At 47.1% G+C, this 25,898-nt stretch overlaps 4 protein-coding genes and 4 non-coding genes across 9 annotated transcripts; 2 read left to right on the top strand and 6 right to left on the bottom strand.

Moving 5' to 3' along the window:
- Position 1: 1 nt before the first annotated feature.
- SURF4 (surfeit 4) lies at positions 2 to 13,046 on the top strand. 2 transcript variants are annotated; one of them, XM_072936695.1, is made up of 7 exons: positions 70 to 160; positions 1,189 to 1,265; positions 7,049 to 7,235; positions 8,110 to 8,186; positions 8,781 to 8,824; positions 9,741 to 9,927; positions 10,167 to 13,046. In XM_072936695.1, the coding sequence occupies exons 2-7, from the start codon at positions 1,239 to 1,241 to the stop codon at positions 10,431 to 10,433; spliced, it is 789 nt and encodes a 262-aa protein (XP_072792796.1). In that variant the 5' UTR covers positions 70 to 160; positions 1,189 to 1,238; the 3' UTR covers positions 10,434 to 13,046. The 2 variants fall into 2 exon arrangements, with proteins under 2 accessions (XP_002199219.1, XP_072792796.1); XM_002199183.7 differs by lacking the exon at positions 1,189 to 1,265 and having other exon boundaries at positions 2 to 160.
- A 267-nt stretch (positions 13,047 to 13,313) lies between these two features.
- SURF2 (surfeit 2) lies at positions 13,314 to 16,318 on the bottom strand (the record flags this gene model as incomplete). The annotated part of the gene is given in 6 exon segments (NM_001245429.1): positions 13,314 to 13,412; positions 14,037 to 14,188; positions 14,742 to 14,933; positions 15,344 to 15,447; positions 15,670 to 15,824; positions 16,208 to 16,318. Coding segments are annotated over 6 exon segments (768 nt in total). The 3' UTR covers positions 13,314 to 13,328.
- On the top strand, positions 16,314 to 21,549 carry SURF1 (SURF1 cytochrome c oxidase assembly factor). Its single transcript, XM_012578267.5, has 9 exons — positions 16,314 to 16,434; positions 17,276 to 17,357; positions 17,477 to 17,604; positions 17,958 to 18,040; positions 18,829 to 19,020; positions 19,535 to 19,607; positions 19,991 to 20,153; positions 20,705 to 20,786; positions 21,080 to 21,549. The coding sequence occupies exons 1-9, from the start codon at positions 16,363 to 16,365 to the stop codon at positions 21,144 to 21,146; spliced, it is 942 nt and encodes a 313-aa protein (XP_012433721.5). The 5' UTR covers positions 16,314 to 16,362; the 3' UTR covers positions 21,147 to 21,549.
- A 503-nt stretch (positions 21,550 to 22,052) lies between these two features.
- On the bottom strand, positions 22,053 to 25,884 carry RPL7A (ribosomal protein L7a). The gene is given in 8 exon segments (NM_001245746.2): positions 22,053 to 22,210; positions 22,665 to 22,734; positions 23,098 to 23,228; positions 23,553 to 23,632; positions 23,960 to 24,100; positions 24,815 to 24,964; positions 25,228 to 25,348; positions 25,865 to 25,884. Coding segments are annotated over 8 exon segments (801 nt in total). The 5' UTR covers positions 25,868 to 25,884; the 3' UTR covers positions 22,053 to 22,105.
- Positions 23,302 to 23,375, bottom strand: LOC115497596 (small nucleolar RNA SNORD36). Its single transcript, XR_003963159.1, has one exon. It is a non-coding gene; the product is annotated as a small nucleolar RNA SNORD36 (small nucleolar RNA).
- Positions 23,787 to 23,864, bottom strand: LOC115497601 (small nucleolar RNA SNORD36). The gene has a single exon (XR_003963165.3). It is a non-coding gene; the product is annotated as a small nucleolar RNA SNORD36 (small nucleolar RNA).
- On the bottom strand, positions 24,172 to 24,235 carry LOC115497603 (small nucleolar RNA SNORD24). Its single transcript, XR_003963168.1, has one exon. It is a non-coding gene; the product is annotated as a small nucleolar RNA SNORD24 (small nucleolar RNA).
- On the bottom strand, positions 25,033 to 25,105 carry LOC115497602 (small nucleolar RNA SNORD24). Its single transcript, XR_003963166.1, has one exon. It is a non-coding gene; the product is annotated as a small nucleolar RNA SNORD24 (small nucleolar RNA).
- Positions 25,885 to 25,898: the final 14 nt, after the last annotated feature.

Below are 25,898 nucleotides of genomic sequence, written 5' to 3'. Positions count from 1 at the left end.
CCCACGCGCCGGCGCCCGCCAGGCCCGGCCCGTCCGACGTGGCAGCGCCTGCACCGAGCGCGGCCCGGCCCCGCCACCGCCCCGCCCGCCCCGAGCCAGCCCGGGCCCCGCCATGGGCCACAGCGACATTATGAACACCGCCGAGGACTTCGCCGACCAGGTGCGTGCCCGCCCGCCTTCCCCTCCGCCCCTGCCCGGCGGGCTTTGTGCGCCGGGGCCACGCTGAGGGGCCCGGCTGAGGCAGGCCGGGATGGCGCTGCCGCCTCGGGGCCGCGGGTTTGTGGGATTATAGAGCCGTGCAGTGCTTTGGGCTGGAAGGGGGCCTAAAGATCGTCTCGTCAAGCCGTGCCGTGGGCACCTTCCACTAGCCCAGGGTGCTCCAAGCCCCGTCCAGCCTGGCTTTGGGCACTGCCAGGGATCCAGGGGCAGCCTCAGCTTCCCTGGGTACCCTGTACCACGGCCTCGTAGAGAATTCCTTCCCAATACCCAGTCTAAGTTTCCTCTCTTTTGATTTTTAGCCATTCTGCTTTACCTTCTCACTCCCTGCTGGTGGAAGTAGTCTGTTTCCATCTTTCCTGTAAATTGTCTCCGAGGGCAGCCCGGACCCGGCTCCCACCGCCTCAGGCCCAGCGGCCGCCCCTGCCCTGGGGTGAGCGCCCGAGGCTCTCCCGCAGCCCGTTCTCCTTGGGGACAGGGCTTCTCTCGCCAGGGATTCAGTGGAAGGAGAGCAGGAGCCGTCCCGGCTGGTGGAGAGGGCACAGAGGGTGTGGGGAGCCGGTGTGAGCTGGCAGGGATGGGAGAGTGACCGGGTTATCCAAGCTGGCAGGGTTAGATGGGATGTTAGGGAGAAATTCCTCCCTGTGAGGGTGGGCAGGCCCTGGCATAGGGTGCCCAGAGAAGCTGTGGCAGCCCCTGGATCCCTGGAAGAGTTCAAGGCCAGGTTGGACAGGGCTTGGAGCAAACTGGGCTAGTGGAAGGTGTCCCTGCCCATGGCAGGGGTTTGGAGCAAGATGAGCTTTAGGCTCTTTCCAACCCAAACCGTTCTGTGATTTCATGGAACCCTGATCCATGTCTGGAAGGCCAAACTGGAAAAGGTTGGTCAGCACCGTGGTGCTGTGCTCAGGATTGGGGCAAAAGGAAAGCAAACAAGCTGATGTTGTCTTGTAAACCTTCTTACATTTATTTCAGTGGAGGCCCGAGTGATTTCTCTGTTAAATAGAAGTTTGTGATCTCTTACAATGTCTGACAACAGGAATATTTTGAGTGTAAGTAGCTGCTCTGCTGGGGATGCTGTTGCAAAGATCTTCACAGTCATGGTGATTCATCTAATCGACAATAAGAGACTGCAAGTAATCATATTCAGCAAATTGGCTGGAAAATCTGATTCTGCCTGGTTCTACAACCACTGTGATTTAGTGTGAGTTGTGTGGTGCACAATAACACGTCACAGCTCTGAGGGGGCTGTGCTGCCTCTGTGTCTTTCACTGATTTCACTGGGAAAACCTGTTCTGCACTTCCTCCCCACCTCCAGATGTAAGAAGGAAAACTTGATTCAGAGACAGAGCTTCTTGTGGTGTGTGGAATACTCAGTTGAAGGGATATCTGGATTATCTTGGTCACTCTCTGTTTACCTTGTCCTCTTGCTCCTTTTAGAGGAGAAAGTAAACCATCACTGCAGTGTTCACATTACTTGCCAAAATTTGCAATGCTTGTCCTGACCTTTTTATAACACCTCTCTATTTATTCCTGTGGGGTTATTTCTAGATGTCCTTAACACCCCTTTTTTCACTCTGCTGAAAGCTCTTTTGTCCAGCTTAAAGGTAGTTTACCTCCTCCTGAAGTGAGTTTTAGATGGCACAAATTTACTTGTGCTTGGCCACATCCTGTTTAAAGATGAGTCCTGTGTTTAAGATGCAGAATTTAGAGTTTTGCTCCTCTTACCATCAGATTGCAAAAGAATTTTTATGGTGTTCTGAGTAATAATTCCTGTGATAATTCTGCCTGGTAGCTCAATCAGAACCTTTCAGTGCTGTCTGTGCTGCTAAAGCTCAGTGTCACACCAATGCAGTAGTGACTTGCTAAACACTAACCTTTGGTATATATTGTGCAGTTAACACTTGGCATTACAGGAGCTGTTAGTTCATCTTGGATGAAAAAAATACTTGGAATGTTTGGGCTGAAATTGTGTTGAAACTCCCCTGGTGGAGGCTGGACAATGGCTGATCTGGGAGCTGAATGCATTCTCAGTGATGTTCTTGCTTTTTCCACTCTCTGTACTAGTGCTCAACACATAATGAGTCTTAATTTCTGTAGCATAGAACCCCTGTGGGAGAAAGCTAGAGCTAATTCCATGGCTTATCAGGAAATCCTGAATGTCTCTTACAAAAGCAAGAATAATCTGTTCCTTAAATTCAAGCAGTAAAGCTTAGCTTTTCTCAGATACTGTAATTTCCCTTTGAATTAACAAATTATGCCCTAGATGCCAAGATACTCAGCAGTAGTAGTGGCTCTTAATCCAGAGGTGAACTAGTGCACTGTCTGACAGGCAGCTAAGCTTGCCAGACAGCCTGTTGTCAGTGAAAGGGCTTGCCCTACTTCTCCCAAGGCTACATTCCCCTTTTCTCTCTCACCAGCACTTTTGTCATTGAACTGGGGAGCTGAACTGGCAGGAGAAAAAATAGAGGATTTTTTTTTTTTTACTTAGTTCAGTTATCTCCGTGTTTAGGTCGAGTGAGGTGCAATCCTGGGGTGAGATTGCTGGTTATAGGCTGCTCTGACCTGTAAGAATTGCAGTGGAGGGGACACCAACACCAGCCGAGTGTTACTAACTCAGTAATTTACATACTCAGAAATTAAGCCCATTTTTAGTGATTTTTTGTTAAAACATTACTTGGCACCCCCTTCAGTGCAGCCAATAGCTGTAACTGAGGCCTGCACAGAGTGTTTAGGATTGTGTCTCCTTTGTAATCCCTTCCTAAGAGGGAGCAGATCTCAGGCAACTTTCCTAGTGTCTGTAATAATCTTTAGGAATAAATCCTTAGGAATGTGGGTGCTTGGTATTTCTGCTGTTAAAAAAAAAGATTCATGAACAAAAATGCGAGGAGACTATTGAGTCATTGCACAGCAGTGAGAGGGCTGCAGGGAGAGCCAGACTGGGGGAGTTTAATTGGGTTTTCAAGATAAATGCTGATGTATCTCCTCCAGGTAATTATTATACAAAATCACAGAACCATTTGGGTTGGAAGGGACCTTAAAGCCCATCTTGTTCCACCCCTGCCATGGGTAGGGACTTTCCACTATCCCAGGTTGCTCCAAGCCCTGTCCAGCCTGGCCTTGGGCACTTCCAGGGATGGAACAGCCACAACTTCTCTGGGTAACCTGTGCTGGGGCCTCCCCACACTCACAGGAGGGAATTTCTCCCTAATTTCTAATTTACATTTCAGTTTCAACCCATTATTTCTTGTCCTCTATATCCTATTTTCCAGAAAATGGAAGGGAGAAGAAAACATTTCATTGTTAGTCTGAACTTTGTCAGTTAGATTAAAAAAACTGATTTTGGAAATATTCTCTAGAACTTTATCATGGCAGAGCACTGCTTATCATTATAAGCCAAGTAGCTTGTTCTGGTTAAGCTGAGGAAAAATTTTCCCATGAAGAATTATAGTAAAATGCAATAAATTACTAAAAGTACCATTTTAAAGGTTTCATTAATAAATAGCCTTTTGGAAAAGGGAATTGGTGTAAAGCACACTTCAGAAGGGAAAAGCATCGAGAAATCTTCCTGCAATTAAAAACCTAATTAATATTGCTGGCAATGCTATAGTGGGTCAGAGCCCTCTTCCTGCCTTTGGAAATAAATGGGAAAGCCTATTCCCAGTTTTTTACAGTATTTTGTATGCACTGGGCTAATGAATGTGATGGGTTTTGCTGTCCCTATGATTTTGGGGTGGGATCTCTTCGAGTGAATGTATCCACGGTGGTGAAAGAAAGTGATTTTTTTTCTTTGTGGATTGAGCATCCTTTTCTAGGAATGATCAGTGGTGTCCCAGGCTGCTGGAGGAATTTGTTCTCCCAGAACAAAACAATCCCTTAAAAGTGTTCAAGATATTTGGGATATGCCTTACCAGAAGCTCTAGACTAATAATGCTGTGCAGCTCAGGAGGGTTTCTGTATACATGAGCAGTGTGCTGTTCCTCACCATTATCAGAACTTCCCTGATCCAAGAATACACAGGAAAAGGCTTTGTGCCTGGACAGGACATAGCTGCAAAAATTCCCAACTCATGTCCATTTATTTGACTTAAAATACCTGTAATTGTACCATGGTATAGGCACTTTTATCAAAATAGAGTGGACTTTCAGCAAATGTGAAACAGTTGGAGGTTGGGTCCAAATGAATCACTTTATTGCCCTTTCTTTTGGTCAGGCCTTTATAATTTTGAAAATTTCAGTCCTCCTTTAGAAAAATGGGGAATTGAGCAGAACTTTGATTAAGGGATCCCTGGATCTTCTTGTACTTCTTTGGTTGTTAAACTTAAAGGAGCATTTAATTCTATCTTTGCCTTTCTAATCCCACTAGAGGGGGAAGTGGCAACACAAAGCCCCTCTGGCATATGTCAGTGACCTGGCTACCAACACAGAACCAGCTGTTCTTCTTTAGAATAGTTTTATTTAGAATTTTCTTGTCTTTTCTCATGATGTTTCACCTCTTCCAAGGAGACAGGACAAGTGAAGAGCAGTTGATGCAAAGCCCAGAGCAGAAAAAGCCCTGCAGTTATTTGATGTAGTGAGTTCAATGCTGCCACCTCCATCAGTGGATTTGGATGTGTTGTGCTCAGTGCAGGGTGTGTTTCAGGTCCCATTTCTTAGCTGCAGAGATCAAACTGCAATATTCCCACGTGTGCCACTTTATCTGTGTGAATCTTAAAGGAAGTGGGCTCAGGGTGTAGCTTTTGAGCACACAGTGCTGTACAGGGCCAAACCCAGGGTGACTGGTGCTATTCACTGAGTCCCACTGCTGGAACTCTCATGTTTCTTGTCATTTACTCCATCTTTAGTTAAATTACTCCAGTGATTTACACCCAAATCATCTAATTGTGAGATCACTTGGATGCCTGTTACATTCTCTTCCTGTAGTCGTGGTGTAGGTGTTCTCTTCCTTTCTCTCTGGATCTCCTGGTTCCTTTGGCTTGGCTTTTTGTTCCCACAGGCTGTTTCTGAAGCTTATTTGAGTTTGCTGTGTACAGGGGGTTCAATTTGAGTGCAGCTCCAGGAGCTGTGTGTGCTGTGAGGTTGCTTAGCACTGGATCTGCCATGGACTGCAGCCTCTCTGACTTGTCTGTAGCCCATTGGATGTGTGCACTCGTGTTTAATGGCCAGTGTTAAATTTCCTCTGTGTGCCAAGAGAACAGGTAAATGTTAAATGTCTTCTTGGATCCTTCACCTGTGCTGTTCGTGCCTCCAGGGAAGGGGAAAATGAGGTCAGCTCCCACTTCTAAACAGCAAAGATGAGGCTCGGAGGAAGATGTTCTCCACTATTTGCTGCTTTTTTCAGCCTTTCCACAGCTCTGTTTTTATCCTTTCCTTACAGATTCCCAGCACTTGTCATCTTTCATTTCTTTCTAGACCAAAGGTGCTTGTTCTGTGTCTTACAAATGACTTCTGCTGTGTAAGAACTTTATTCTTAGTATTCCTCAGCAAGTTTCCTCAGCCTCACAGTGAAACCCAGGAGGGAGGAAAGCTGTAAACCAAGATGTGTGTCTCGTTCAGTGAGTGACAAAGATCAGAAATTCTCTTCTGACTCATTCATCCAACTGTTGACATGGCTTTAAAAAGCCTGAAGTGGCAGCCTTCAGGAGGCAGAGTACAGCTGCACTTAAAATGCACTTGATTAAGGTGAATTTTGACCCTTGGACTCTGGATACAGGACAACAGTGCAGTTTGTTCCAATATTAACTATTTAATTGACTATTAAGGATGTTTGCTGATTTTTTTCTTGTGATAATCTGTGGTTGCACGGTGAGCTAGGCTTGTCATTTGCATAGGCTTTAGTATTGACTGATTGCTGCTGGCAGGAATAAACTGTCAGAAGTGGCTTTTGTCTCCTTCCTGCTGGAAGTCTCAATTAAGTAATAACCAATGCTGCCTAGAAATAGGATGACAATTAAACACTTGTCCTAACCCACTCCACAGCCCTGTAGAACACAACCCTGTAGACTCTGGCAGTTTTATGTTTGTTCCTTTTATTGTTGCAATTGTAGAGCAAGCTGATCCAGGAGCCTGCAAGATGAAGTTGGCCCAGATATGTCTTCCATTCCCAAAAATTAAAGCTCAGCACCTGTTGCATGATGATACCATTTCCTTTTAACCACTGCACTGAAGTGTGGCTATAAACCTCTGTTTCCTTTCTGCAGAAGATGCTCCTTTGAATGGAACTAAAAACCTGCCTAGAGAGGACAGAGGGTGCAGTTCTATGCAGTGGTTACATGGAATTGAGGTCTGCTGCTGATCAAGTATATGTGCTTTGTTTTGCACTGAGCTGTTGGAGGGAACGAGCTTGGCAAACAATTTACTAATGTTTTTTTAATTTGTACAGAAGTTGTCTTCTGTCAGCCTGACTCCCTGAATCCGGGTTGTTCCAGGGTGCTGAGTGCCTGAGCACATGGGTGGGAGCAGGATTGCCCTTTCAGCTCTGGGCTATCTGATAGCTGAGCTGTAACATGAAACCCTCAGATAGAGAAACTAAAACCAAGGTCAGCCTTCATTAGCGAGAGCTCCATCAAAGCACAGTTCTTGTTACACAGAAATGTGCTGCTGGATTCTGCTTTTTTCCAACTCCTAGTCTAGTGGAGAATGACAACAGGTTTCCCATGCTGCTCCCAGTGGGTGAAGAAGCATGTCATTAAATCCAAGTCCCACTTTCTCTCTGGATGTTGGTGACTCTGAGTGCATGAGAGCTGCTGACCTCAGTCTGCTGAGAGCAGGGCTGTGTTATCCCTGCAGTGTCCCTTTCCCTGCCTCCCCTGCTAATGCCCTGTGTGTCCCTGCAGTTCCTGAGGGTGACCAAGCAGTACCTGCCCCACGTGGCCCGGCTGTGCCTGATCAGCACCTTCCTGGAGGATGGCATCCGCATGTGGTTCCAGTGGAGTGAACAGAGGGACTACATCGATGGCACGTGGAACTGTGGCTACTTCCTGGCCTCCATCTTTGTGTTCCTAAACCTCTTCGGGCAGCTGAGTAAGTGGCTCTGGGGCTGTTCAAGTGCAGCAGAGCACTCCAGCGTGGCTGCAGCCCTGTTAATCCACCAGCGTGGGATGCCTCACTGATTTCCTGATAGCTCCTGACAGCTCAGAACTGATAGTACTACATGGGCTGAATGAAAAGAACGCTGAATTGATCTGCTTCAGCCTTTCCTGGAAGCAGCTGTAGAGAGTTTCTTGTGACACACTACCTCTGAGTCAGAGACACCAAGAATCCATCAGGACAATCTGGTTTCAGTTCTGTACATGCATCCATAACTACAAACCACACCCAGAGTTCTCTAAATTAAATACTCCTTTTCTCTTAAACGAGGCAATGTTGAGACTTTCTCAGCCTCCTTTTTTTATGGGCATTCATCTCCAAGGCAAATTCTTACCCAGGAGAGGGTGCATTAAGCCTGAGTGAGGTGCTTGTGTCAGAAATATTTCCAAAGCCCAGGAATCAAAATAATCCCAGAAGGAGTGCACTGTTATGTGTGTGCTGGATGGGCTCAGGCTGTCAGAAATGGAGAGAGGAAAAATCCTGTTCTGTTTATATTATATCCCTGATCTGCTGTTCCTGATTGCCAATGCCTTATCTTGTGTCTGGATTTAGATTTTTTGCCCTCACTATTTTGTGTAGAGGGTCACCTTAATTTAATGCAGTTGCCAGTCCTCATGTCAAAGTGACAGAGGCTGTCACTGCTTTCTGATGGAAGACTTTAGAAACGTTCTGGGTTGTATCCTTTCAAGGAAAAGGAATACAATATGATGACCCTAACAGTTATCTTATGAAAGAAAAACTAAAATCCAAGTTAGCATTCCTGCAGGAGCTTTTCCAAGTGTAACTGTGTTCAATTTCCCCAACTCAGGTGGCTGCATCCTGGTGCTGAGTAGGAACTTTGTGCAATATGCCTGCTTTGGACTGTTTGGAATTATAGCATTACAGGTAAAAGACTTAATCTTCATCCCTTCTAAACTGTACCTTTCAAATCTCTCTTAGCCCCAGTACTCCCAACATGTTTAAATATAACTTGCAACCCTGGAATTTTTCTCCACCCTGGCTTAGTGCCAGTCCTTGATGGCATTGAACTATTTTGCTGTTTCTGTTCTCCTGATGTGCCCAATAGATGTAATTGCAATTAGTCAGCTTGGAGACATTCATTCAATACTTGACCTTGACCAATTTAGCAGAAGTAACTGGCAATTTAACGTGGATGTCAGTTAATGAGCCAAATGTGGAACTTGCAGTTGCTGTGGCCTTCAGTTATGTTCCCATCACAAAGGATCCTATCTAGTAGCATCCTTCCCCTACAAAACCAGGGAATTTTGGGGGCCCTAAAGCACAAATCAAATTCTGGCTTCCCATCCCTGTGTTACACAGACTCGCTGGACCACACTGATGTAATTACCTTGTTTCCCTCACTATATTGTATTTATAACCAAATTCTGCTGTGGCTGGCACAGACTGGAGATTGTAACAGAAATTCACGACTTCAGTGTCATTTATATGGTGTTTTAACTTCTTTTATTCTTTGCCTAGACTATTGCATACAGCATTCTATGGGACCTGAAGTTCTTGATGAGGTATGCCTGCTTCTGGAAGTTTTTTATGGAAACAGAATGAAAACTGACACTTGGTGGCAGAGGAAATTACATTTGTACATAGTATTTACTAGAAAGATTTTACAAGTGATGCATTTACATTAAAGAAGAAATGACAGCTCCTGAAAAAAGCAGGAGAGTCTGTGTTAAACTGTAGGCAGCAGGCTCAGGAAGGGAAAGACTAATCCTAACCCACTAGGATCCAAGTGCTTCTGCTGCTAACCTGGCTGAGAGCTCAACTGTCTACACTTGATCAGAGTTGCTTTTATTTCCTAAATGGCTGAAATAGCAACTCTGTTTCTGCATGACTGAAGCCATTTTCTGAGAAAACTACAGCATGTGGTCACTGGAGTGGTTTCTGGGATTTTAAACCTCATAACACCTTCCCTAAGGAGAAGAGAAGATTATAAACCTGAGCTTTGCTGTCAGGCCCTGAGTGATGGCTGGGTGTTGCCTTTGCACCCCTCTGAGGGGAGGCAGCACAGGAGCTACACTCTGGGCTTACTACAGCCCTGTCAATGTGTAACTTTTCAGCAGTGCTGCTGCTCTGTTTTCTCAAAGCAACCTCTGAACTATTTTGGCATATATGGCTAAACCTGAGGTACAGAATAACTTGAACACAACGAAATTCGTGTTGTAACAGCCCCTGAAGCAACTGTGCCTGAGTGGTGGGTGCTGGACTTCCCTGGCAGGCTGTGTTGCCACAAATCCTGGGTGTGCTCGGTGCTGCTGGGGCTGGGAAGTCTAACACAGAGCCAGTCACTCCTCACTCACATAGAGAGAATCCTTACTGAAATTGTCAAATAAGACTTTACAGATATAGATCAGTGCAGGCTGTACTAAACTGTTTTTTTTTCTTTTCCTTTTTTTTTTTTTTCCTTTTTCCCCATTTGTGTAGGAATCTTGCCCTTGGGGGAGGCTTGCTGCTGCTTCTGGCTGAGTCCCGCTCAGAGGGGAAGAGCATGTTTGCTGGTGTCCCCACCATGAGGGAGAGCTCCCCAAAGCAGTACATGCAGCTGGGGGGACGTGTGCTGCTTGTCCTCATGTTCATGACACTGCTACACTTTGACATGAACTTCTTTTCTGTAAGTATCCCAGCATTAAAGTTGAGTTGAGCAACTAGATTGTAGCACCAGTGCCTAGATGGGCTGCAGGATCTTCTCAATGCTGTTGAAATCTATAAGTAAAATTAATACTGTAGAAAATATTGCTAGGTTATCCATGCCATGACAACTGAACTTATCCAAGCTCTGGTCTGATGTTGGTGTATCTATTTAAGAACTGTGTAAGTAAATGGCCTTTTTCATGGCTTTTTTTCTTGCAGATTCTGCAGAACATTGTGGGCACAGCCCTGATTATCTTGGTGGCAATTGGTTTCAAGACTAAGCTGGCTGCCTTGACTCTGGTCATCTGGCTGTTTGGCATCAACATCTACTTCAATGCCTTCTGGACCGTCCCAGCCTACAAGCCCATGCACGACTTCCTCAAATACGATTTCTTCCAGACCATGTCTGTCATTGGAGGGCTCCTCCTCGTGGTTGCACTGGGTCCTGGTGGAGTCTCCATGGATGAGAAGAAAAAAGAGTGGTAACAGGAATAGCAACACTTCTTGGGACATACTGTACTAAGTCCAGAACTGATTCTCTATGGATTCAACAAAAACTGCCAGCATTTTACATGTACATGCCCCCTTCCTATAAAAGGCACAGATGTTTTGAATTTGATTTACTGTGGCACCAGTAATACGATAGATAAAATCCTATTTCTTCAAGGAATGTTGCCTAGGCTTATTCTAACTTCCTAGATTTGGAACTAACCCAAGGAACCTGCATTTTGCTGATGCTTCAGTGAATTGCAGTAGAACAGTTGCTGTCTGGAATGTCAGCAATGTCTTAAAATTTGCAGAAAGGTGAGCAAATACAGCTGGATCATTCAGTGTGGTGTTGGATTGTAGCTATAACTAAAAAAGTGGATCCCCTTTCTTGCCCTTATCAAAACTGTCTTGTGCATAAGGAGTTCCATGGCTGGTTATAGCATTGCTTATCAAGGTGGAAAGCAGCAAAAAAGAAAACCTAGAAAGTCACTGTTATTTTGCTGCTCAGAGGCCTGTAATTCCCTTTTGTTCAGCAGGGAAGGGTCTTTCCTGCTCCAGAGCAGAAGGCAAAAAGAAAACCCTGGAAGTAGTTGTACCCCTTTCTGGGTGAGAAAAGGGAGAGGGTTTTCTAACATGTCCCAGTTCTGCCCTTGAGGGGAACAAGGGGAAATCCTGTATTGTTAATAATGAATCCTGTATTGCTAATCAGATTAAAAGGAAGTGGGGGAGATAATCCTGAAGAGACAGAACGTTAGATTCTGTGAAAATTCTGTGCCAAAAGAATTCTTTATTCTGCATTCTTTCCCCAAAAGTTGCCCCTCCTGAATTCCCAAGAAGGGAGCCAAGTTGTGCTGCAGGTTCCATAATAAAAACTCCTTTCTGCTATTAACCAGCTTCCATCCATATATGCCCCAAATTTATATTTGAATTGCAGGTTAACGGTGAAAATGTCTTGGGAATTACAGAAACTCCCCTTTTCTGTGCATTCAGTACTTGCCAGATGAGAGCAGTCAATCTCCTAATCTGTAGTCTTTGCTTCTTAGATTCACTTCTGTCAGTCTCTTGGCTGTAAGAGTCCCAGCTGACTGAAGAGCTGGGCTGCTGAGCTCTCCAGGTGCCACCTCAGAGCACCCTGAGCTGTGCAGGATGTGGAAATGTGGAAGTGGTCCCTGTTGCCAGCTCTGCAAACAGTTATAGCTGAGGAATGTGAGTGCAAAGCCTGGGCAGTGGAGAAGCAGCCAGGGATGGACCTTCCCTGGGAGGAACTCGGGGGGGGGGGTGAGGAGAGGAAGGCCCTGTTTGGCTTCTCAGTGCCACGACCTCTGTGCCATGACCTTGCTTAGTGCTGCTCAGGGAGGCCTTTTGTCCTCTCTTAGTCAAATAGGTGTGAGCCTGATTCACTAGGTTGTGGAGGAATTCTAGACAGCATGAGCCCTACCAGCTTCCTACCATTACACCGACTCCTTGCTCTGTTGCCTCCCCTGAGGAAGATGCTCAGCTCTTTGTTCAAGGAGGAATTCAGCTGAACATCTCCAGTGGGAGCTCCTGATAAGGACACTCACCTGGTCAGTTCAGTTAAACAGTTGCTTTTTAGGAGAGAAAACTGGGCTGAAAGAACTTATGAAAAATAGAAGAGCACTGTTAAGTTAAACCAATGATTTCATCATCTTAAGGGAATCATAGCCTCTGTAAGGGCAAGATGTGCTGCTGCTGGAGGAAGCCAATTGCTATCCCAGAATAGTTAGGGTTGGAAAGGTACTCTGGAGATCATCTAATCCAACCCCCATGTCCAGACTGATGGGAGGGGAATTCAGCATTAGGGTAGGTCACTGATGGCTTTCTTTTCAAGGAAGTTTTGCAAGAAAAGTCTTGACCTCAAGTGTTCCGTGTGCCTGTCTCTTCCTAGCTAAACAAACTGGTCCTTTCAGTCACAGATCTGCAGCACAGGAGGCTTTCACTGTTTCACTGCAGCTCTTACAACGGTTCTAGACTGATCAAGGCAGCCACTCTCAGATACCTGAACTGCTGTTGATGTTCATAGTATTTATAAATGACAGAAACTGCTCCTGCAAGCAGCCCCTTGTCTTTCTCAACTTCCTTGTGTCCTGTGTAACTAAGGAGCTGGATGACAGACTAGTCTGAAATATTGACCAGTTTCCTCTGCGAAAATCAAGTCCCTTTTCCAACAAAAGACCCTAGAAAAGGAACTGTTACTGTCCCCTGCAGCAGGAATACTTCAGTATTCCAGGGGCACAGTTAGGTGGAGGGCATTACCCATTACTTCTAGGCAGCACAACGTGCAGACTTATTAACTGTGAGTCCTGATGCAGAAGATTCTGGTTTCCTACATACACTGCTGTACTTGTGCATCTCCCAGAAATTCAGTGACCTCTCCCCATGGCTGAGAAGCTCTCACAAGCAGGATGTCAGCTACCAATTGGCTCTGCAAAGTGTTCTGGAATTCATTCTGAATATATTTTTGCTTTCTATGTGGAAAAAAAAAAAAAGTATAAATTCTCATTTTATGCTGTATTTTGTACCTTAGTTGTGTTTGAAAATGTTTTGATTTTTGAAAACAATCAAAATAAAACAATGGCATCTTTGTATCCACTTGGCGTGTGTGGGTGGTGATGCTCCACCGCTGAGCTGCTGTGCTTTCCTGCCCAACAAAAACCAACTTTCTGGAAAAAACTGAGCTCTCTGGACTTGACTGCAGCAGACATCCTTCCCTCAGTGTCATGCTGGCTTGAAGCTTTTGGAATGCAACTTAATTCCACCCCATTACTCCCCTCCACACCTGTCACAGTTAACTGGAATGGGCAGACACTCCATCCTGGGCTCCCACTGGAATTATTACAGAACAGGCTTCAGTCCAGGTATTTATCATAGAATTTATTTCCCATTGATTGCTTTCTTGAAGTTTTTGGGTTTTCGGTGATGGCTCTTGAATTTCTTCTTTAAAGGGCCTGTCTGTTTCTGTAGAGAAAAAAAAAAGTTAATCAGCTTATTTCCAACATCCAGATCAAGCCTTGCCTGAGACAGCTTAAACAGAAACTGAGTGTGATCTCCTTCAACAGCCAGAATGAGCCCAAGTCTGCTCATGAAGCCAGGATCCTGCAGCTCAGCAGCCCTTTCTGATGGTTTCATTAGGTACAAACTGACAGGCTCCCTGCAGCAATGAATCCAAACTTTATCCAGCCCTAACTTTCTAATTTGACACTCATAAAGTAAGGTAGTGCCTCAAAAGTAGCAGAAAAATGGTCTAGAGGGACTCCGTGACTGCAAAAGTTTACTTTTTTGTGTATTTGGAGAACAATTACAGTACCCACAGGACACACATCAGCTTTCCTTCCACAATGGTGTGGGGCAGGAGCCCACCCTAGATGAGCTCTTTGTACAGGCAGGAACATCCCTCACTACCCCAGCCAGGATAAATATTGCCTGGCAGGAATTCACACCTCGGGATGCAAGTCACTGTCTGGCACACAGGGAAAAATCTATTCTGAACAGCTTTGCACCTTCTGCTGGTTCCCAGACAGAAATAGCTGGCACACCTACGGGCTGGGATCCCAGGTGCACAGGCAGTGGGATGACTCCCACCTTTCCTCTCTTGCCAGCTGCTCTGCTGCCGTCCCTCCTTGCCCCGTCCTCTCCATTCTGCTTGGCCTCGTTGTCCTCGCTGTCCGTCATGAAGTCATCGCTGCCCTTTGTGGGCTCTGCAGCTGATGGGTTTTTTTCTGGGAAGAGCACAGCTAAAAAAGATTCAGCTCAAAATCAGTTCCCTGTGCACACAGGCTCTGCCTCCCCTCGCTTTGCTTTAAAGCTGCTTTCAGTCACCACATGTCACTACTGAAATACTTTAGAAATAAACACGCTGGTGTTTTATTGGAAATGTGCCTTAGTGCTTTCTATTCCCATTCTGGGAACATCAGCACAGGTGCTGCCACATGTTACACCTCTGCTTCTGCAGCAAGATGGATTTGTATCTCCAGATCTAAGCAGAACGGCCTGACCACCTTCTGTCCAGGATTTGCTGAGAAAACAAGGAAAGTGGAGATTTCTAAAACAGCAAATCCCAGCAGATCTCATATCCCTTCCCTCACACCTTGCATGATCCAACTTGTTATTAGCATTGACTATTTCTTATTTGGTGGTGGTAAGCTTTTCTAAAACCCAAGAACTCCCAGCTGGATGAAGTCAGGTACCTCTGGCACAACAGCATCAGGCAGCAGTGTAACGAAACCAGGAGACAATTAACCAAGCAACTCCCTTGAGGCCATGGATGACACCAAGGTTCTCACTCACGTGGGTACAGGTCACTCATGCTGTCATCTGTCTCCTCTCCATCCTCCTCGCTGGACTTTGGCTCCCAGAACTCCTCTTTCCTGCGAGGCTGCCTGCTCCCGTTCGTTTGGTCATCAGGGTGCTGTGCCTGCTGCTTCTTCTGCCTCAGGCAGGCAGGGACGTACTCCACTCCTTCCCTCTGGCATTCCTCATCTAAGAGAGAGGATCAGGCAGCACTGACCAGCTGCCCAGCCCCTGAGTCCTTCCATTCCCAGCTCAAGCTTGTAGGAAATGCAACTCAAAAGTCCAGCATGCTCCAAATATACACCTACAGCAACACTACGGACCAGGGAAGATGTTAACACAGATTGTGCTGGACACATGAATCACACTCCCTGGGGGAGTTTCAGAGCTGATTCTCTTAAGGAAGGATGTTCCAAGGTATTTGCTAGAAGCCAATTGCTCCCTATATCTGAGACCTTCCTTCCTAACTGAGGAGGACACAGTAACACACTGCTGTCAATTTAAACAAAGCTGTCCCACTCACTTCAGAGAGATCCACCAGAATCTCAACAGCTTGGGAAAGAAATGCTGCCTGGTACAGCTTCAGAAAAGCTACTTACACATTTTCAGGGCCTTCTGGTAGCGCTTCCCTTGGACATGACGCAGGACGTGCTCTGGAAGCTTGTTGATGTGTCTGAGGGTGAGCTTGCAGAACAGCTGGTGTCTGACACACACAGAAAGGACCAGCAACAGAGTTAAAGTGTGCTGTGACTCCAGAACTTTTCAGTTACAAGCACTGCAAGATGCTCAAAGCTGATAAGTACTTTATAAAGCCTTTCCCAGTCTCCCCAAACCCACAAAGACCTAAGAACTTTGTAAAGCCCAACCACCTTATGTCTGAGATTGAACAAAGTGTCAAGCACAACACAGGAGGGAGAATACGTACAAATTCTTCGTGCTGGGCACAATGTGGGGCTCAAACGAGCCATAGTCGAACTCTCTGGCTGCCTTTGTGAGCCGCTGGTACTTCTTGCCGCTGGTGTAAGCCTGCAGCTCGGACAGGCGACAGGGCAGCTCATGTCCTGTCAGCCTGCACCTCACCTGAAAACAACATTAATGGCCGGGAAACCCAGGGGTTTAGCCCACCGAATCTCAGAATCCATTCGGATGGAAAGAAACCTGCTGAGATCATCGAGTCCAACCCACGACCGACCCCAACTTGCCAACCACACCGCGGCACGCAGTGCACATCCAGTGCTTCTGCAGGCATGGGGACTGCACCACCTCCCCGGGCAGCCCTTCCAGTGTCTGATCCCCCTTCCCGTGTCCGCCCCACGGCAGACCAGCGCTCTGCTCCTCGCCCTTACAGCGCTGGACAAACCCCTCGGGCCAGCGGCTCGCTGGGGCCGAGCCCATCGGGTACCACGCGGTGCCGGCCCCATCACGGCCCCTCACGGTGCCCCCCAGCCCTCACGCGGCCGCACCTTGCCGGGCCCCGCGGGGCTGAGCAGCGGATGCTGCCTCAGGAAGAGCCGCTCCGCCTCGGGCAGCTCCGGCACGGCCATGCTGAGGGGCCGGGCCCGGCCGCGCTTCCCGTTCCGGGCCGGGCGGGGCGGGGCCGGGCCGGGCCGGGGCTGCCATGGCCGCGCTGGTGCGGCTGCTGAGGGAGCGCCGGGCCCGGGGCAGGCTCGGGGCAGCGGGGCCCGCACGGGTAAGCCGCGGATCCGGTCCTTCGAGCCCGTCCCCTCATCCTGTCCCCTCATCCTGTCCTGATTCAGTTCCCTGGTCCGGTCCTTCGAGCCCGTCCCCTCATCCTGTCCTGATTCAGTTCCCTGATCCGGTCCTTCGATCCCGTCCCCTCATCCTGTTCCCTCATCCTGTTCTCATTCAGTTCCCTGATCCCGTCCTTCGATCCCGTCCCCTCATCCTGTCCTGATTCAGTTCCCTGATCCTGTCCTTCGATCCCGTCCCCTCATCCTGTCCCCTCATCCTGTCCTTCGATCCCGTCCCCTCATCCTGTCCCCCCATCCAGTTCTCATTCAGTTCCCTGATCCGGTGCTTCGAGCCCATCCTCTCATCCTGTCCTGATTAAGTTCCCTGATCCTGTCCTCTGATCCTGACCCCTCATCCTTGTCTTGGTCCAGTCTCCTCATCCACTCCCTTATTCAGTTCTCTCATCCTCTCCCCTCATCCAGATCCTGGTCCTTGATCCTATCTCTTAATCCTGTTCCCTCATCCTATCCCTTTGTCCTGTCCCCTGATCCTGTCCCCTGTAGACCTTTGTTTCTGTCAAAAATAGATAAAGCTATTGTGTGTTTGCTGATAGCATGGATGGAAGTTCGTTGCTCTGCTGTAGGCAACTCTGCAATGGAAATTCTATCTTGTTTCATTTCAATTATAGCCTAACCCATAGTGTTTCACAGGCAGTTGCTCATTTGAGACTTAAATCAATGGATAAACAATATTTCACATACTCATCAATCATTGATATCACCTAAGTACAAGTTTTATAAAATAGCAACATTGCAAAGGATCTTTCCTATTCTGTCTAGGCATCACAGTGCTTGATCAGAAGAACGGTTTTTGGATGCCCTCTAACTAAAGGAGGTTCTGGTCTGGTTCAAAAGACTAAAGGTAAGAAAATATTTGTCTGGGCTTCTGCCCTGTTTCACCCTAGTACCAAGATGTAATATTTCCTGCAGGAATTTGACATCTCTTCTCTGAATCCTGTTCCTCATTCTTTTTTTCTGTAGATGCTTTTTTGAGGTTCTGCAGACCACGAAGTTCTACAGCAGCTGCTGGCACATCTGGAGAGGATGCCTTGCTGAAATGGGGCCTTCTCCTCGTCCCTCTGACCACGTTCGGCCTCGGCACATGGCAGGTACAAATAAATATTTTATTTTTTCAAAAACTGAGCACTTGAAGACTGTCAAGTTTTTCCATCTGTTTGATCTAGCTCATACAACAGGCAGGTTTAAAGATTTGCTGTCATTTTACATAATTCTTTTCCAAGTGTCCTCTTGTAAATTTTTAAAGGAAGTATTTTTTACACTTTTGTTTTAGTGTAAATATTTCCTCAAATTAAATTCAGTAGCCTCTATTTTCATATCTCAAATTACCCTGATTTAGGCCAGGTCTGATGAGAAAATTATGACCAAGATTTTAAGGCTTGCTGGGCTTGTTCCATTGCTCTGTTCTACCCTAAGGAGTGACTTTTGTGGTTTTTATTTCCAGGTTCAGCGGCGCAAGTGGAAATTAGATTTGATTGCACAGCTGGCATCAAGAATCAAAGCAGATCCCATCCCTCTGACATTAGAGTATGGAAACAGGGATTGTTTGTTGTCTACAGAGCACTGACTGGGAATATTTGATATGGACCGTGAACTAATGAGCTTGTGCTGAACTGCCCTGCATGAAAATGAAGGGATACAATGGAAATTGGGATGTGCCAGCAAATTAGAAAGAGATCCTGATAATTTTTTTATTTTTAGTAAAAGGATATGTCAGTTCTTTCCTATGAGATACTGTAAATGCATGGGGAAGGATGAATCTTTGTTCAGGAGAATGTGGGATGTAATTCATAGCATTTTTAATCCTGCTGGGGAAAGAGGACTTGGGTGTCTGTGGTATCCCAAAGAATTTTTACTGCGACAGGGAGTCTTGGAGCAACAGCAGGCCCTGCCCTACATGTGGAACAGTTGTGTCAGATGTGAGAGAGATTTTTAAGGTCACTTGGTCACCTGGCACAGCTCTCAGAAGGGCTCAGTTGTTGGATTTCATGGTCTGGGATGGGAAAGAAACGCTTCCCATGGCTGGATGCACAGGCACTGAGTCCCCCTGCTCTGTGATAGCTGGGTTGCAGATACTGTGGAAAAGAGCTTTTCCCTGCATGCTCCTGATCATCTCTAATTGATTCTCTGGGACAGCTGAAATATATTAAGCCATATTCCATGAGCTGTTTGTCTTCTGTCTCTGTGTGCCAACAGGCTCCATGCAGAACAAGCCATTAGGAAAAAGGAGAATCCCACAATAAAATCTCCTGATTGTAGAGATTCACAGTTCACCTAGCACAGCCATAATTTTGTTGTCCTGTTGTTCCATGCAGCCCCATGGAACTGAAGGAGTTGGAGTACAGACCTGTGCAGGTCAGAGGGCGTTTTGACCACTCCAAGGAGCTCTACATCCTGCCCCGCTCGCTGCTGGACCCCGAGCGGGAAGCACGGGAAGCCGGGAGGATCACATCCCGCCCGGAGAACGGAGCCAACGTCGTCACCCCCTTCTACTGCACAGAGCTCGGGTGAGTTAGGAGAGTCCTGCTCCATGGGAGCACTCACTTCTCCTTGGAAAATCTGAATCCTGGTGGTTGGGTTTGTATCTATCACTCACAGAATTCACAGAATGACCAGGTTGGAAGAGACCTTAGAGATCATCAAGTCCAACCCATGTCCCAGCACCTCAAATAAACCCTGGCACCCAGTGCCACATCCAGTCTGTTTTTAAACACATCCAGGGATGGTGACGCCACCAGCTCCCCAGAACTTTATCACCCTTTATCACTTTATCACCCTTTCTGTAAAAAACTTCCTAATATCCAACCTATATTTCCCTGCCTTAAAAGGCATCTCTCAGTCTATGACATCACTGAGGCTCAATGTGAAATTGTATTTAAATTCCTTTATAATGTGCATTCAGGTGACAGCAAAAGTGGCAGCAAATATGTGGGTTGCTTCTTTCTTTGGTCTTTAGTTCTAGGCAGCAGCAGGAATAAATTCCCTTTCACTCCTGAGCAGTGCTTCTTTATGTAACTCTAGGGTCACAATTTTAGTCAACCGAGGATTTGTGCCCAGGAATAAAGTGAACCCAGAGACCAGGCTGAAGGGACAGGTAAGGGGGATCCAGGGAATGGGGGGTGTTACTTTGTGCCCCTTGGTTACCCAGAGGCACCATCACTAACCCAGAAAGGCAGGAGCTATGTTCAGTATCGATATGCTGATTCAACATATATGATTTAATTAGTCATTGCACTTTCCAAAGACAACAGACCTTTGTTTCCCACCTTTTTGTTAAGTAAATAATGTGTTTTATGAACAACGAGCTGTTCTTGTTCTGCTTTTTTCCCTGCTGTGTTACAGCACTGCCCCACTGCAGGGAACAACCACTTCATTAATGCTCGGACCCTTCAGGTGCCACATTTTCCTGACAGGACTTGATGTATCAGAATACAAAATCAATCTTGAAACATTTTTTCTTTCTGCACTCCTCCTCAGATTGAAGATGAGATTGATCTCACAGGGGTGGTGAGACTAACAGAAAAAAGGAAACCCTTTGTGCCTGAAAATGACATTGGAAAAAACCGCTGGCATTACCGGGACCTGGAGGCCATGGCCAGGGTGACTGGTGCTGAGCCCATCTTTATCGATGCAGATTTCAGTAAGTCACAGAGGAACCCAGCCCCATGTCCAATTTACATCACTCTCCCTCCCTTTCCCTTAGTTCTCTTCCTGTGCTCTGCCAGCCCACTGTTTTGGAGGTGACAGGGAGCCTGGGAGACCTGGAGGAGGATTTTTGCAGGAGCATCAAAGACAGGACAAGAAGGAGTGGCTTCAAACTGCCAGAGGGCAGAGTTAGATGGGATATTGGGAAGGAATTCTTCCCTGTGAGGGTGGGGAGGCCCTGGCACAGGTTGCCCAGAGCAGCTGTGGCTGCCCCTGGATCCCTGGAAGTGTTCCAGGCCAAGTTGGACAGGGCTTGGAGCAACCTGGTCTAGAGGAAAGTGTCCCTGCTAATGGCAGGGGGTAGAATGAGACAAGCTTTAAGGTTTTTCCAACCCAAACTATTCTGGGATTCTGTGAACTTGGGAACACCACTGCCTGAGGGAGAGCAGGTTATGCGTCAGATTAATCACCTTCTTCCCCTCTTACACACGGTGCAGCTCCACACTGTGCAGGTAAGGATTTAACTTGGCTGTGTTGTCCCCACAGGAAGCACAGTCCCAGGGGGGCCCATCGGGGGCCAGACCAGGGTGAGCCTGCGGAACGAGCACATGCAGTACATTGTCACCTGGTAAGGAACGAGCACATGCAGTACATTGTCACCTGGTAAGGAACGAGCACATGCAGTACATTGTCACCTGGTAAGGAACGAGCACATGCAGTACATGGTCACCTGGTAAGGAACCAGCCTGCCTGGGAGCCCTGCCCGAGCTGCTCTGGAGTGCCTGGAGGAGCTCCTGAGCTACAAAAGCCCACGTTGAACCTAAATAGCTTGTGCCAGGTGGTTTGACTTGGTTATTGCAGCTGTCTTAGGGAGGCCCAGTCCACCCTGGAAAGGTGCCAATGTGTGGTTTTCTCTCACAGGTACGGTTTGTGTGCTGCAACTTCCTTCCTGTGGTATAAGAAATTTATACAGAAGCTACCTGTGTGAGGGGAAGAAACATCTTTGTGCTACAGTCAAGAACAGACTTTTATGGATGACAGGAGCCTGATCAGTCATAAATAACTGAAGCACCTGGAATTCCAAAGCAGTTTCAACAAACATTATCAAGCTGCAAATAGACTTTGAGAGCAATCTCTGCAAACTGAGCTCCCACCACTGTCATTTGGCTGCAGCTTGGGAGCACTGAACTTCAATAGTAATCACAAGAATACATTTTTCTAACGTGGTTGGTTGTAAGCTACAATTTTAACATCTCCATTTTTTTTTCCTTAAGACAAATCCAGAGGATTTTGTGAATCAGCCTATTTGCAGCAAGCAGGCCTCCCTGAAGTCAGGAATGGCTCACAGCAGTTCCAGAATAAATAAAGGCCTCCAGGTCTTTGCCTTGTGACACTTGCATCATGCATCTTCCATGGAACAGCAGTAAACCTCAATTAGAGGTTACTGTGGACACTCAGGTCTAGCTGGGGAAGGCAGCCCAGGGTTTTGCAAAAGGATGAGGGCTGGCAAGAACAAGCAACTACCACAGCTGGAGCCTTGGTAGCCTCCACAGTGCCACCAGACCAAGTCAGCACTGAGGAGAGTCTTGATTGTTCCCCCCTCAGCATGCCCTCACTGCCAAGAGGCAATTTAGATTTGCAAAACCAAGCCAGGCTTAAATCCAGCCCCATCAGCTTCAAAATCCCACGTGCAGCTGAGCTGCTGGGCTATGTGTTCAACAGAGATACTACACAGAACTAATAATTAAGGAAATGTTCCTTATTCTATTCCAAGGTAAGTAATAACCAGCTCTGTGCAGCCGTTTCTGCCCAACACTATTCTGTCACTGCATGGAAGGCACAGAAATGCAGCAATGCCACTGTGCCTTGAACACTCCCATGAGCAGAGACCACTGGAACAGCTGGGGTTTATTATGTACAGAAAACACGGTGCAATGCAGTACATCTTCAGCCCAGCTTTGTAGCCAGCTCTTTAGCCTTTGCTTTTTCCAGCTTCGCAATGCGAGCCACCGATTTTGGACCCAGGACATTCCCGCCCCAGTGACGACGGATCTGCAAGGAAGGGACAACAAGTTAGACCTCATTCCATCTCCCACTGTGGCACTCAATTCTGCACAAGGGGAAGAGCTCCCTCAACTAAAAAGTCCTGCACATTTCAAGCATTCCACTACATTTTGGGGCAGCAAAGAGAGAAGTTTAAAGTCTTTCCCAATGAGGGATATTGGATTCAGCTATGCCTTAACTTCTGGATTTGGGATATGGAATTTAGGTAGCAGAAGCTGTTGCCCTCTCTACAATCCTTGCACTAGGGTTGCTGTTTCCTTCTAACCTGGTGAACAGTTTCACGTGTTACCCCATCCTTAGGTAAAGAATCTGGGTACACTGTAAGCAAGCAAACCTAGGTGTAATACACCCACGTGTAAACTGATGTTGCTATGTTCCATTTCTTTCTTCTGGGAATGTTAACAGCGTAAAAAGACAAGGCCAGCAGCACAGAGAATCTTACCTCATCATATCTGTCATTGTAGTTGGTCTTGACAGCCTCCACCAGCTTTGCAAGGGCTCCTTTATCCTCCCTGTTGATGACAGTTTTAATTCTTTTAGAGCCTTGGTTTAACATTTTCCATAAATATTTTGCCATAGAGTTATAGAGCTTCTAGTGACAACCCAATTTTTCAGGTTAAGCAAAAGCATCACTTACAAAGGGTTAACCCTCTAAAATCTTGAGGAGTGCACATTCTGAGTAAGCACCCTTTTGGTAAACCAAAATAATCTGCACCTTCAGGATTTGATAGAGACATTTTTAACAGACACTACAAAGGCGGTATTTAAATTTTACTATTTCAGACTCAAGTTTGCTACCCACCTGCCCTAGAGCCTGTGCTTAGGGCACTTTGCTTTCTCCACAAGACAATCAGGTGAGCTCCCAGAACACTTACGGGTTAACCTGGGTGAAGGCCACAGAGGTGCAGGTCTTCCTGTGGACCAGCCTGCCCAGCCTGGCTTTGCCCTTGATGATGCAGTAGGGAACTCCCATCTTGCGGCACAGGGCTGGCAGGAAAACCACCAGCTGAAAGGGAAGGGTTACTGAGTTACTGAGGGAGAACATCTCTTTGTGCTGTCTGTCAGCCTGGGCTGTGGCAATTGCTCAGTGTTAAAAAGCTCGTTTTGCTCTTCACTGCTGCTTCAGGTGAAGAAATTCAAAACATCATTGCAAGGGCCCAGCCTCACTGTCCAACCAGGACAATTACAAACATGCACAACCATCCAGTTCTGGCAAATGTGTATTTTTTTTGTGCATTCTCTTTCATGCAGATTATCCTAAAATCCATTTTTGCCTTAAAAACACTTCTGAACCCCCTGAAGTTACACAGGTAGCCTGTAACATGCTCACCTCAATAGGGTCCACATCATGGGCAATAACAACAAGCTGAGCTTTCTTGTTCTCCACCAGAGTTGTGACAGTATTAATACCTGAAAAACAAATTCTAGATAAGCTTTGAGTCCTCTCAGTCCATTTTCAGAGCTTTCTTGCAAGCCAACTCTGATTCCACAGCACAGCATCACTACAGAAGTTACAAAAACTTCTCACATCAGTGGCACAAAGGCATTTCATGGACAATTTGCTAAAGCTCAGGGTTAAAAAGCTCGTCTGTTTTGCTCTTCACTTTGAGCTCAGGTGAAGAAATTCATAACATCATTGCCATAGCTTGTCCAGGCTGGTTGAAGAACCAACTCTTCCATCAGTTTTCTCTCTCACAAAGTGCCACACTCCCATATTCCATCAAAGTACAAAGTTACCTGCTCGGAGGACCGGTGGCCGCTTGGTTGGAGCATCTCCCTTCCCTGCAGCTTTCTGCTCAGCACGAGCCAGTAGCCTCTGCTTCTTCTCTTGCTTATTTTCAGGCCTGTATTTGTGTGCCAGCTTCAGAAGCTGCGTGGCTGGAAGAGAGCACCTGCTAATTAGTTGCATGACCTGAAAATCTAAGTGTTCTTTCTTAAAAATCATGCAGTGCATCAGCGATCTTGGTGGTTGTCATCACTTTTTTTCACAGCAAAAAATGATCATCATCTGCACAGTCCAAGAGAGGAGTATCCATTTACATGCAGCTCTGATGGCACTGAGAGCTCCTTGACTGGATGAGGAAATGCCTGTGCACCCCCACAGCAACTATGGTTAGAGGTGGTGTGTGGCTCTTTTAAAGCAAGGAGCATCCATGAGGAGGAAATTATTCTAAACAAGTCCAAAGTTTTTTGCATTCACAGGAGACCCCTAAATCCCTTCTTCCTTCAGTGCCAGTTTTCCCCTAAAACTTGCACTCCCATAGATGTCTCAAGCAATCTGTTTATATCACCGTGGGTACATCAAGCTGGAAGAATGGAATCACAGTTAAGATTTAATGCAGGGTTTGGGTCAGTAAATAAAACTTTGGTATTTTCTGTATCCCATTTCAGGGTACACAGCAGCAATCCAAGATTTAAGCCAGCAAACTGATTTTGACACCACCCTGGTTGCTATCAAAGCCCCCCTAAAACACTTCTGCAGACACAGCCCAGCTTACCTTTGTTAATGCTCATTTTGGTTTCTTTCCCCTTTTCTGAGGCACATCCCATTTACAACCCAAGCCAAGAGAACCTTGTGGGGCACATCCTCACCTGTCTGGCGATCCAGGGCCTGGGTGAACTGGTTGATGGCAGGAGGCACCTTTAGGCGTTTGTAGAGGATGGACCTCTGGCGCTGCAGCCGAATGTAGCGTGGCCATTTCACAAACCGAGTGAGGTCACGCTTGGGCTGGATATCCTGTCCTAAAAAAACACAGCCTTTAGCTCAGGGCTGCCCCAAATCCAGAGCAGCAGCACGGCAAGGCCACAGGAGCATCAGTGATCTTGGTGGTGAAGTGTCAGCACGACCACTCAGATAGCAAATATTCTTTCACATCATCTGCGCCTCGTACAAGAACAGCACTGCACAAACTCTGCAGTGGTTTTTAATGTTTATAACTTAGACATCTGTTCATTGAACAAGAAAAAATCATGGGAGCAACGATCCCAAATATCCACTTACTCACCGATGCCAAAGTTCTTGGGCCTCTTCTCAAAGAGGGGATTGACAACCTTCTTGGCCTCCTGCTTCTTGACTACAGCAGGGGCCGGTGCCACCTTCTTGCCCTTGGCCTTCTTTCCTTTCGGCTGCAAGCAAGAAACACACTCTGCCTTCTTTTGCCTCCAAAACTTGCATGCTTGGAAAATTTACCAGCCCACCCTAGAAATGCGTTTATTTTCCCAAGCATTTCACCAGCCTGGCCTCCCATGCTCGCCCAGAGAGAGAGGAAATTCTTCGCTTTACACTTACAAGGCTTATAAACCACCCCGAGAGGGAACGGGTATAAAACGAGCGTGATGATCTCTTCCCCGAGAGCAGCCGAAACACCCCCACGGCGCGTTACGGACCACCAGAACCCGACGTACCCCGGGAACGCCCGAGCCGGCAGCAGCCGCAGCCTCCGGGCCCGCACCGCCAGGCCCGTACGCGGCCTTCCCCCATCACCGCAAATCGGGCACCGCTCCACCGCCTCCCCCGCCAGCCGAGCACCCTCGCGGCGCTGCCGCGGCCCATCAGCGGCGGCGGATGACAGCGGGCGGCCGCGGATGGCGGCGGATGGCGGCGGATGGCCCGGCACCCCCGGCGCTGCTGCCACCACTCACCATCTTGGGCGGAGGGAGAGAAAGGCGGAGCGGG

The sequence above is a fragment of the Taeniopygia guttata genome, chromosome 17, assembly GCF_048771995.1.
Source record: "Taeniopygia guttata chromosome 17, bTaeGut7.mat, whole genome shotgun sequence".
Taxonomy (NCBI): Eukaryota; Metazoa; Chordata; class Aves; order Passeriformes; family Estrildidae; genus Taeniopygia; species Taeniopygia guttata.
The sequence above is the reverse complement of the archived record's forward strand: the minus strand, read 5'-3'. Positions and strand labels throughout refer to the sequence as shown.